This window comes from Leopardus geoffroyi, chromosome D1, assembly GCF_018350155.1.
Source record: "Leopardus geoffroyi isolate Oge1 chromosome D1, O.geoffroyi_Oge1_pat1.0, whole genome shotgun sequence".
In the NCBI taxonomy this organism is placed as follows: Eukaryota; Metazoa; Chordata; class Mammalia; order Carnivora; family Felidae; genus Leopardus; species Leopardus geoffroyi.
The window spans coordinates 85,105,269-85,117,813 of record NC_059329.1 but is presented as its reverse complement, the minus strand read 5'-3'; the positions used below and the strand labels follow the sequence as shown (position 1 = coordinate 85,117,813).

The window sequence follows — 12,545 nt, the reverse complement described above, 5'->3', positions numbered from 1 at the left end:
TAGCAAACCCCTTTAAATGTGCTATTTGAACTCCATGATAAGTCCTTAGCTCTTATCTTCTGACACTAGTCTCATGACATCACTTCCGTTCCTGCATATCTGGTATGGATTTTCCTCCATTGTATGATTGTCCTTCCCTCCAGCCTTCTCTTACTCACTTGCTCACTCATTGACCCATACATTCATTTAATAACTATTTCCAAGTTTCTGCTAGGTACACAGCACAAAAGAACAGGAATAAAGGGCATAGTTCTCAAACTTGAGGGGTTTACAGCAAAAACATTTGAAGCAAGTAAAAACTGTAAAAACTATAGGAATTAAGAATGAAATAAGGAAGTTTGTTGGGTCAGATTTTTTCAAATTGCATCATACTGGTAGTTCTATTAACAGGCTCTGATTTCTGATAACCTATAGTCTGAACCTTGCTGGAAAATGATAAAAATGCAGAAAATTTAAAGAAAAAGAAGCACAATAGTTGCTGTTTGTTCCCAGAGTGAGATTAGTGTATCTAACTTTAATAAAAGTATTCAAAGAAATGCAATAGTTTCCATAATTTTTTTTTCTGAAGAAGAACCACAGGATTGAACCAAGGTTTAAGTTACACACGTGTCCCTCAAGTACTGGAAAACCTGTCCTCGTAGGGAGAGGGAGAATGAGAGCCAATGCCAAATAAAGTATTTAGCTTTCAAGGGAAGTAGCAACCACTTTCCAAGCTTCCACCTAAAGTTCTCCCACGCTCCACTCTCTCATTTTCTTCCCTAAATGCAATCTGAAAAGATATTTTAAAAGATATTGCAGCAGGCTATCAGGAAGCATATTTGCCAGTTCCTTCGATGAAATCACTGGAGAAAGGGTCCAAATTTACATTCCATTAAAGGGAAAAATTTGTAATATTTGCATAAAGGCAATCATAAACTTGGCATTTTACTTTTATCTTTCTTTTGTTTTCCATTATAAACAATAAAAATTGAATTTAACACTGACAAAAAAAAATGAAGCTTATAGGCTCACTTATCTTAAAGAAAAAAAAAGTATCAGCCTATAGCATTTCAAATTTTCTGTAATGAAGCTCGACGTTTCAAAGCTGATGTCAGGGGACAGACATGGTTCACATCCAATCATTTTAAAACAAGCTTTTAGTGTAGGTGGCTATATTGATGGAGAATATGATTTAACAAAACACAATATGTTGAAATCCATGTAATGAAAATTATTTGAAAAGCGAGTTCCCATTGTTCGTGACTTATTTAAATTTACTTCTATTTCTCCAGCTTCTTTATTTTGGTAGCCTAACAGAAATAAAAATCATAGCTCTCATAGAGCCTGGTCACTACTTCTCTCATTGGGTAATTGATCATCAGGGACAGAGTGGAGGTTGACTTCTTCCTGCACTATAAGCTACAATTTCAAGCATCTTTTCTTGCCTCAATTTTTCTCCACACAGTAAAATTATATACAAATTTTCATCAACTTTGTAAAGGATCACTCACTTGTGCTCAATAGCATTAAATATCCTGTAAAATGTGCTACTGAAATAGAACACGGTACTATTTATTATCTGTGTGTGTATGTACAGATTCAGGTTCGCGTACAAATTTAAGTTTGGCTGTTTTGATTGACTACTAGTTATTTAAAAAAAAAAAAAGAAAAAAGGCTTATGCTGCTTTTTTTTGGCTGATTAAATCGGTCCAAATCAGTGAAAAAATTCAAACCATTTAGATAAGAGGAGTGCACTGATAAGTCATAGAAAAAGGAAAACAAAACCAAGCATTTCTTCAACAACATGATTCTAGTCAGTGTTTGCTGCTGGGCTGGAAAACAAAAACTAAATTTAAAGGTGCCCCACCTTCCCCCTGTCTTTGCCATCTTTAATGTCAATGCCACTTGCTGTGATTTGTGCTAGGCAAGGAGAATCACTGTCCTCTTGATCTCAGAACATTTGACAAGTCCTGACACTCTGGGCATACTGTACAACAAAATAAATTTATTGCCAAGACCATCTCTCCCTTCATTTCAGCTCAGGCCTAAGAGATGGGTTACTTAAAATTCAAGTGCCAGGAAAGCCCATTGTAAAAGGGAAATATTTTCAAGTGAATTCCGTTTGATCTTTTTTTATAGGGGCTCCTACCAGCCTCTCTCCCTTCCTTCCCAGACCCTGGAAACCAATTAGTCTCAGCACAGAGGCCACAGACCAGGTTGAAATGGCTCCTTTTTTATTTTTAGGGGATATAATTTCAGCCAGGATGTCTAGTCAGTTGTCAAATAGTATACTTAGCACACTTCTCTCTCTCACACACACATCCATTGGATTTCCCTTTGGACAATGCCTGTATCTTTGGGTCTGACTCCTGGAAAGGAATTTGATCTGGTTGCAGTCCAAATCCTTCAGCTCTGACAAGAGCGGAACATCACAGGGCCACCTCATCTTTTACAGACAGCCCCAACCAAGTTTTCTAAAAGCCTTCTCTTCCTTGTCGTCTTTTAGCATTTCGGCGGCTTTTCCTTTTATTAGGTTGTTTGCATACAATTCTGAAAGTCTTTTTTCCCCCCCGTTATCCAAAGTAGCAGAAAACAGAGGACGAACTTTGATTTTTAAAATGTTTTTGAAGTGCTTCTTGTTTGGGGAATATGTGCCCCTAAGACAAAAATGGAAACAATTAGTCTTTGCCCCTCCTCACGTCCCTATTTTGAACCTGCGTTAATTCGTGGAGGTGAAAAAAAAATTATCAACTGGGTTGGCCTTTTCTTTCTCAGGAACAACATTGCAGAGAGAAAGGTGTGTGTGTGTGTGTGTGTGTGTGTGTGTGTGTGAATCTGGCTAGTTGAAAGGCTTGAGGAAAGGGAGCACGGCTCTACCCCCGGGAAGCCTAAGCTCAGCAGATGGGAGGGGACCCAGGGTCGCCTTCCTTGGTCTGAGCCCAGTGCCCAAGCCGCTCCCCTTGCCCCCGCAGGGAGCTCGGCGCCCTGGAGCTGTGCCAGGACTCCAGACAGCGCCAGGCAGGTCGGTGGATGAAGGGGGGGCCTGGGTGTTCTCTTTGCAGAAGACGCCCATTTGGAGGGAAAACTCCCTTTATTTTTCTGGGGCTCCGTAGCCACCCCCCTCCCCAGTCCCCTATGATTTTTACGCTGATCACACTCCTGGTGATGAACTTGCAGCTCTGCTTCCTGCTGCCTGCTTGACCCGAGAGCACCAGCAGGCTGCCGGCCTCGCCCTCAGCTCCCTCCTCCTCTTGCAACCCCGGGGCCTCGGGGCGCCAGTGCGGGTTCGAGCGGGCCGGGGCTGCAGGAGGGGCGCGCGAGGGCGCGGGGTCCCGCCGGGGAGCGCGCACGGAGCGGCGCCTCAGCCGCCCTGCTTCCTGGAGCTGTGCTCCTTTGACCCCAGTGGCAGTCCCTGTCACTGCACCGCTCGCGCTCCCTCTGGCTCGCCGCGCCCTCGCTCCCTCTCCTCGCCCCCTCGCTCGCTCTCTCCCCAGATCGAGGCTGCTCCGGTCCTTTCTCCACCCCCCCTCCCTCTCGTGCCGCGCCCCCAGGTCCCCCGCCCCTGCCCGCGGCGGGACCTCCGGGGTCGAAGGTTCTGGCCCGCCCGCGCCCCTCGTCGCCCCCGCTCGCCCCCCGCGCGCCTCCCGCCGGCTCCGGCCGCTCCGCGATGGATCGCCTGCTCGTTGGGCGCTGAAGGCATCCCCGGGACACAGAGCGCAGCCCGGGAAAGGTAATCCGCCCCGGGAAGGGAGGCGGAGGGCGGGGGAGGGGGAGGAGGCGGCCGGGCGCCCGGTGCCGCGCGCGAGAGGAAGGGAAAAAAAAATGCACACACAAAGCGGAGCCCGGGTGAGAGGTGCCTTGTCAGAGGCGCGTGCGAGGGGCTCGGAGGCTGCGGACCGCGGCTGCCCCGGTGCTCCTGACATTCGCACAAGCTGGCGCTTCCCGGGCAATTCGGAACCCGAGGAGGGCGTATTTTCTACCCCAGAGCGAAAGCGAATTCTTTTTCAGGAGCTGTCGCCCTCCTACTCCCCATCTCGCCCCTCTGCTCATCTCCCCTCCCCCCTCGCCGCCCCCAGTCCTCAGCCCCCGACCTCCCAGGGTCCCCACCTCCGGCTCCCTTCTTCGCCGGGATTTCTCTGCAGGGGTGAAGGGGGTGTCCGCGAGGGGCATCAGCGAAAGCCAGGCGGCTGGGATGGGGGTGGGGACGAGGACTAGGCGAGCTGTTTACTAGAAAGTCCCGGGGTGATGTGTTCGAACCGCCCCGGCCTAGGCCCGGGTGCATTGTGTTGGCCCGAGCCCCGGGCGCCCGCCGCGGCCCGAGCGAGGTGCGGTGGCCGGGAAGGCGCCGCGCAGCTTTGTGCTGGGTCTGCGCTCCGCGGCCGCCCCCGGGGCCGCCCGCGCGCGCGCCGCTCTCGCGCGGGGCTTCTTCTCACCCTGTCCCCGCGCCCCAACCTCGCTGTCCCCTGCCGCCTCCGGTCTCCACGATAGCCGCCTGCGGAGCGAGTCGGCGACCCGGGCCGGGCGGCGGGGGACGAGCGACGAGAAAAAGTAACCGTTGCCGCCCGGTTTCTTCTCCAGAGAGGCAGGAGTTTCTTTGCCTATTTGCACGGAACAGGGTTATCTTTGTAAAGCCTTTGAATTCCGGGGTTTTGCGGCCTAGGAGGTGAAGGGGCATTTTTTTCTGGAGATTGGGAAGGGAGTTAGAATCCACCAACAAGAAGAGAATTTAAGGATGCCCCGGTGGGGCAGATTTATAGAACATTTACTATCCACCCACCCACCCCCCAACATACCCCCAAATTAAGTGTAAATGCGGGTCATGAAAAATGTGTAATTGATTTGAGATGCTGCGAACAAACACAAACAGGTCGGGGTGGAAAAAAACAAACAAAACTTTAAGGCAAAGAAAAGATTTCTAAAGAGGGGGGGAAATCCGTAGCCTCCACACCCCCTTCCAACGCTTGCTGGCTCCCTCCCTTCCTTTCTCTGCCGCTCCAGGAAAGCAGCCCGGCAGCGCCGGGGCAGAGAGCAGGGAGGCGGCGGTGACGGCTCCGGGCGCCGGCTCCGCTCTGAGGGTTCGGGGATGCCAATGCGCCCGCGAGGCTGACGTCGGGGGCGTGGGGCTGTGATGCTCGAGCGAGGATGGCGCGGTGTCAGAGCCATTGGCCGCCGGTGGTCATCAATCAATCTGGGGCTGGGGGAGAGAGAGAGAAAGAAAGACAGGCGCCCAGCGGAGCCCAGGGCCGCGAGCGCCAGCTCCAACAGTGCCAGCAGCGGCGGCAGCAGCGGAGGCGACGGTGGTGGCAACGGGGGACTGAGCGAGTAAGGCGAGCTGGTGCTCCAGGAAGGAAGGGGGAGCTGTCGCCCGGAGGAGCCGGCCGTGAGCCGGGAGGGCAGGGCGAGAGTGTGTGTGTGTGTGTGTGTGTGTGTGTGTGTGTGTGTGTAGTTTCTGAAGGACACCCTCCCCCCGCAACTGCCCACCCTAGATTTAAAACAAACAAACCAATCCAAAGTAGAGAATTCCGCGCCCCCCGCCCCACCATATATAGGCTCCACGCGTTGCCAGAGGCGCAGGAGAAAAGTCCTGCCCTTTCTCTCCGAAAGAATGTGCCAGGCTGGTGTCCGCAGTGCTGGAGACAAGTTCAGGTGTAAGTGCGGCGGGAGGGAGGGCGCTCTGTGGACAGAGGCACGTGGAACTTTGTGCATCCCTCCCAAAACCCTGGCGGAGACGCCTCTGAGAAGGCTTGTGGGCATCGCTCCGGGATACAGGGATGAGTAACTGGAGGTGGGCATAAAAGAGTAGGGGCGTGAGTTGAGAAAGCGCTCGATCCGTTCGGCAGTGGGAGGAGAGAGCGAAATTTGGCGGAGTTGGAGCAGGCGAGTTCCAAAGTCCGGCCAGGCGGTCGAGCGATATTCTTAGGGCTAGTGAATAAAAGGAGCATCCTTGTTTAAAGGAGGAAATCACGGGCTCCTTTCTCATAGGCTGTGCGGTGCGGGCTCCGGTAGAGAGGTCATGAGTTGTTGCTTTGAAACTTTTGGTAAATTGGACTTCTGGTGTCTAGGAGGTGGAGACAGTTATTTAATTCCCCAGCTTTTAATCCTTTCATTGCCAGCCGACTTTAAAAGGTTTTCCAACTAGATTCCTGAAAAAGAACATTTCAAGTTGCTTAAGGGACCCAGACGTGATTGCTGTCTAGGAAATGCAAAATGAGCCCACATGATTTTTTTTTTTTTTTTTTTTTTAAGGAGAAAATCAAACTAGCACCAACCAACATGAATGTTTGGCAATGTCAGTCCCTTTTAGATTTTTCTTTAGGATTCCTGGCATTTAGTACCAGGTTCTTTTGTTTTGTGGAGTAAATGTGCTGAACTATAAAATGAAAATTAAGAAAAAAAAAAAAAGAATACTGCTCTCTTTAGATATTATATGTAAAAAGAGATGTATGTGTAAGGAGGATGAGATGCTCCAAAATCTGATCATTTGGAAGGTTTTATTGCTTACATATGTGAAGCAAGGTGAATCAGCTTCTGGATAGTTTTAGACAATGTATCATTCTGCTTTGTTTCAAGCTTTTCCCAAATTTCTCAGGTCAAAGGAGGGGCCATTGTCCCCTCTTTCTGAGAGTTTGCTAGGGGGAAAAAAAGTCTTCTGTGTGTTGGTGTTTAATATCTTAGGATATGTTCATTTTGTGATGCGAGTAGGGGTGAACACAATATTTTAAAGAGTACGCCTTTTCTTGACTTGTCTGTAAAGGTTCCTGTGAAAGTTTTGAAGCTCTCTGCCTCAGTTTGACAGTTTCTTCAAAGGACTCCAGATTAAAGAAGGTAGACACTGCAGGTGCACTCTTTCGATAAAACATTTGAAAGGGAACATGGTAAAGATGAATTCAAATGAGATGCCAGCCACCCATTTAGCCCATCAGAGTTACAGGGGCCTGTGCTTGCTGATGAAAAGATATTCTATTTTTCTTGCTGGGGCAAAGGTGCGAAGAGGTACAGATGTTCACTTGATAGAAAAGGCAATCCTAGTTGGACTTTAGGGTCGAGTGGACTGTTTAGGACTGTGAGTTGATCACCTTCTAAGTTCTCTTCTCTGCTTCAAATGGGAGGGTCTAATGCTAACTACTATAAGTCATTGCCTAGATATTTACATAATAGGTGTGTAAATTTTATTTCTAGGCCGTTTTGCTTAGCTTAATTAGTGAGTTTGCTCCAGAAATATTTAAACTGGTTGTGGCACAGAGTGCAGAGATTGTGACTGAGAGGTCACAGTGGTGTAGACATGAATTTTGTTTCCTTTGCTTCTTAATGCTCTTGTATTTCACACAATAGACATTGATGGCAGGAACATAAGAATTGCCATGTAATTTTTACACCACTCTTTAATTTATGCAAACACTAAGTTCTCGCAGTCTGAAAATGCGTATTTTTTTCCCTCTGTGCTTTGATGGCTAACATTCTTTTTAATGACAGTCATTTCTATAACAGGAAGATGTTTTCATTTGTATTTACTTTTCAGCGTGGCGCAATTATGCAGTTTTGCGCTTCAGTAGTGTCTCGGTACTTTGTGTCTCAAAAGAGAATTACAGTACTTAGAACAGGACTGCAATTTGAAGCAGGTGTTGTGTTTTACTGTTATGCAAAATAACAGTAAAATATAATTGTGGGGGAAATTAAGGAAACAGCTGCAAACTTGGTATGAAAACTGCTACATTATGATTTGTAAGCAGTTCTTCATAGATATCTTGCATCAAAGGAGCAGGGAAAGATTTTAATTTAGTTAATCCTACTGGCCTGGTTGTCTATCATCTGGTGCTTAAAGGACTTCTACCTCCCATGAAGTCAGGAAGAAGAAAGAGAACCCAAAGTGACACTTTGTTTAAAATGCCAGAACACCAGGGATTCATCTTTTGGCAGTGGCCTTGTGCATTAGGAACGAAGGCAAGGTGGGTGTTATTTAGCTTGCTTTGCTAATATGAAGAAGGCAATGATTTGAGTGGAACACTGTGGAATTTCTTAGCCCAGCTAGCATATGGAGGACTACACAACCCCCGGGTTGTAAAATAATAAAATAAATGGCCTATGGCAGGCCATCTGCCTTTTGCTTGATATTTAAGGTGTTTCATGCCAAATTTAAATCTAATCTTATTTTTCTAAATATTTTTTATTTGAGATAGCAGCTAAGATTCCCGGAGCTTAATGGGGCACATGGCAAACATATTCTGATGTGGAGCACTTAAAGTAAGAACGTGGGTTACGCCCAAGTGTTACTCAAGGAGCATGCTCCCTGCTTCTTCTCTATTGCATTGATCAATTGCAACAGCCTCAATGCAGGGATCTGCTCTCTCAGTCTTTGCATACCTACTGTAGAAATAAACATCCTCATTTGTGAAGCCGGCACAGCAAATAATATACTGACACTTATAAAAATAATAAAAACTAATGGAAATTTTGAAAGAATGAAACCAACTACTGAGAATTATACAGCACCAAGCAAGAATGAGATGGTAGATGTAATGGCTGCCCCCCTTCAGTGTTCTCTTTGGGCTCTTAAGAGGGGCCGTAATGAATGCATCCAGAGTCGTGGTCCAAGCCTAAATGTGTTTAACTTTCCCCCACGTGACTAGAGTGTTTAAAGAAATTATATTACATTTAGCAAGAACGATTTGCCTTACCATAAGATTCTTGGCCAGAGTGGAGTACATATGTATACCAGGCGTTGAGTACCTACGTTTGTGGGGAACTGCTTGTGAAAGAAAAAATTATGTGTAACATGCACATATTATGTGTGTATTATAATTACACACTGGTATCTATTGTAAGTGTAGCATTTTATTTTATTTTATTTTATTTTATTTTTTTATTTTATTTTATTTTTTGTGAAAGAGAGAGAGAGCAGGAGTGCTCAGGCTCCACACTGTCAGCACGGAGCCCGACAAAGGGCTCAAACCCACAAACTGTAAGATCCTGACCTGAGCTGAAACCAAGAGTCAGATGCCTAACCGACTAAGCCACCCAGGCGCCCCTATAAGTGCAGCATTTTAAATTTACACTGGTCATTGTGTTATATGACTGTGTTAAGCATTGAGATTTCAAATTATTCTATGACATCAACTCTGTACAGACCAAACATTCCAATTAGCAGGGAAGGTTTGGAAGATTCTCCACTTCGAGCACAAACCATTTATAGTTAGACACCATGGCAACTGTGGATATGCCCCTTCCGTAATTCATGTTAAGTGCCATAATTATAATTAAAGAGGAAATCTTAGTTTGAACACCGCTGAAGTGATTTGCTAGCAGCCAGCAGTGTTAGATGGACTGCAGTGTCCACTCTGAAGTACCTGCAGGGTGAGGGTTGGAAAAGGTTGTATCCACGAGGCAACAACACATATTAAGATTTTTCTTGAGCCAGTTGCACATCCCGGTGTCCTAGCTGACGTTTCTTAAACACCTTCTTTTTCTTTGTTCTCATTTTATAATTTTTTTTTTTTTTTTTTTTTTTCAGAAACGCACAGTGGTATTGATGTGTAGATCCTTGGGTTCAGAGGTTGGCTGAAACACACCATGCCTGCTTCCATCCTTTGCTCCGGAAAGTTGTGAATTGCTCATGCCTATAGGGAGGAAGGATGGCTCATGGGATTCCTTCTCAAGGCAAAGTTACCATAACGGTGGATGAGTACAGCTCAAACCCCACCCAGGCATTCACACACTACAACATCAACCAGAGCAGATTCCAGCCGCCACATGTACATATGTAAGTATCACTCGTGAACCAAAAAAAAAATTATCAGTCAAGAAAATAGAAGTAAAATAAGAAAGTCATTAATGACTTCTGTCAGGGAGAATAAAAGTTATGTGATTCGTAAAACAGATGGGTATCTGTGGTTCCAAGTACAGCTCAGAGGAATACTCTACATCTGTGTAACCTTTTCAGTTTTCAGAGTACTTTCAACCATAATTTGACTTGAGATCGTCAGATCTAAGGGGTGGTGGTTGGTTGCCCACATTTTGTGGACAACAGAGAGGTTAAGGTATTTGCCTACTGCCACACAGTGACTTTTGGCAGTCTTCTGACCCCTGGTTCAGTTTGCTTCACGTTGCATTGTTTGCCTCCATGATGAAATATTTCTTTAAAATTTCTGTAGTTTTTCCCCCCACACCTCACCCCACTACCCCTTTACATTCAGCTGAGAAATAGGCCTAATTGGGACTAATTGTCCAGCCACTGCTAAATCCATTGTCTTGCCTGTTGCTGGTGGAACGTGTGCTGCATGCTGCAGGACTCCAACAATATGGAGAACAAAGGATTAAGGGACAGTGGAACAGTCGGTTCCAGGAATTGTACTTTTCTCTCGCTCCCTAATACTATTTAAGTCATGTTTCAGTTTTAAACTGTTTAAGGAACAGAGTGTGGGAGAAACCCAGAGGCAAGGGTTTTGCAGCACCTGGTGCATACCAGCTTGTTTCTCTTCCTTTGCTACAGGATGTGCTGGGCTCTCATCAGAAGGGGCAAAAGGTCATCATCTCCCTGGTTTATTCAATGCCTGGTGTTCATTCTCTATTAGGCCCTTCCAGTGTCTTAACGTGAGTCTTTCATAGTAGGACTAAACCTCTTTGAAAACCATTGTATAGTCAAGAGAGAAAGGAGGTTAGAGCTCTGTTGACTGTTTTTTCCATTCCTGGCAGAACTGAACTTGGGGCCTAAGTCACAAGCTCTTTTTTTAGCATTTGTTTTATTGGAGCATTTAAAAAATAGTAGGGCCCCCCCTCCCACACACACACACACACACACACACATACAGAACACATTCACATACCCCCCCCCCCCTTAGTTTAGAAACACTAGCCAAACAAAAAGATCTTTCTTGACTGCCTGGTATTAGTGCAAATACTAGGATGTTACTTTGCAAGTATATTCTGTAGAGCCACTCAATTACCTATAATGGGATTTCTGGAAAAAAGAAAAAAAGAAATCCTTGGAAATGGTTAGTGCTAAACTATCTTTGAAGAATTTTATACTTCCTTTAAATCAGAATATATTCATGATGATGAAGGATTTGTTAACATGATATTAAGGAAAAGTTTTTAAGGTGAATAAGATTTTCCTTTGTTAAATGGCTTTTCTGAACAATAACTCGGTTCATTTCAAAATTTTTCTTTTATTCTTCTGCTCCTAATGATTTCTTTTTCTTCAAATATGTTATAGAATTTGTGCAAGCTGGACTTAGGATACCTTTAGCTCTGTTCTGCTCATGTGACATTTTGTATTAAAGAATCACAAAGAACTTTGTGGATTCTGTTCCTTTCAGGCAAAAGAAAGTATGTTTTGCCTCCAATTCCTTGGAAGATGCCTGATAGGGAATATCACCTTAAGTCTTTACTCATCCATGACCATAAGATTCTGCTGGTGAACTGTGAATGAACAGAGATATTAAAAAAGCATGTAACCTTAGAACTAATCTGCTTAGATCTAGCCATGAGAAATTCCAAGGATCAAATTCTACCTTTTTTGAAACTTTTTTCTTTTGCGAAATGGGTTTTGTAGTTGTAGCCTGGATAGCTGTGTAGCCCTTTTACTGGACATCCCACCTTGGAATAGAGGACACTTGCCTTTTCACCTTTATCACCTGCTGAGGGCATGCCACCTGAACCCTTTGTTCCAGCCATATAAGTTGCTTCACGGTCACCTGAGCACACCTTGGGCCTCTCCTTCTTGGTGCCATTGCTTTCATCGCTTCTCATGGCTGAGACACTCACATTTATGTTCTGCTCATCAAATACCTCGAGCCAGTTCAGGCCTCTCTGCATCTGTAAAACCTCTTTTATGTCTCCTAGTCCATACTGACTGTGCCCCCCCTTCCCAACACAACACCTCTGGTCGTTATTTCAGCCCATATCACCTGCATCATTATCTCTGTCTCCCTTATTCGTTTCCTAAAAGCAATGATTGAGAGCGTGTAACAGTTGTTCAGAAACACTGATTGATGGGTTGATTGAGTGATCCATTGATTTGACGGTGCATTGAGATGAGATATTGTGACTTAGATTTGGAGCTTTTCATTGGAATTTTTCTGTTCTTTCTTAACATTTTGAGTGTTTGTACGAAGGTGTGAGTGTACATGAAGCTGCTGGCTCACTTTTTCCTTGGCTTGGCTTTTCCTTGCTTGGTGCCCTAGCACAGTCTAGGCATGCAGGTCTCTCGGGTACATGTGATCGTGTTACATTTCTTTTATATTAAAAAAATGGGCTTATTCTAAATAGAAACTTATATTGTCTGGAAAATATCCATAAAACACTTAGTCTAAAATTCCTTCATTTTTTCTGAAATTTTCAACATGTCATGGCAGAGGCTTGTTCCTTTTCCCTGAAGATACTTTGTCTTTTCCACTTGAATAGTTGTTGATTATTTTGCATGGGATCCTTAAAATGTTTCCTTTCCTTTTTCATTTGCAACTGAGGTCCATGAAGACCTGTAATGGATCACCTGAACTGGAATTCCAATTCTGGTCCCTTAAATGATCTGTTGTTTTCTTTCACACAAACTATGGTTTTTTGGTTTTTTT

The 12,545-nt window shown here is 45.2% G+C and overlaps 1 protein-coding gene across 5 annotated transcripts in view; it reads left to right on the top strand.

Moving 5' to 3' along the window:
- The first annotated feature begins 3,288 nt into the window (after positions 1–3,288).
- MPPED2 (metallophosphoesterase domain containing 2) overlaps positions 3,289–12,545 on the top strand; it is a 176,874-nt gene continuing 167,617 nt past the window's right edge. For 2 of the 5 annotated variants that reach the window (XR_006714152.1, XM_045484842.1), the window contains exons 1-2: positions 3,289–3,709; positions 9,488–9,736. Coding sequence is in view for 4 of the 5 variants with exons in the window: in XM_045484842.1 (XP_045340798.1) it covers positions 9,609–9,736 (128 nt within the window). In the remaining variant the exon portion in view is untranslated. Of the gene's footprint in view, positions 3,710–5,002; positions 5,302–5,516; positions 5,628–7,818; positions 7,926–9,487; positions 9,737–12,545 lie in introns of those variants that run through there. The other 3 variants (XM_045484844.1, XM_045484843.1, XM_045484845.1) reach the window with 3 other exon arrangements.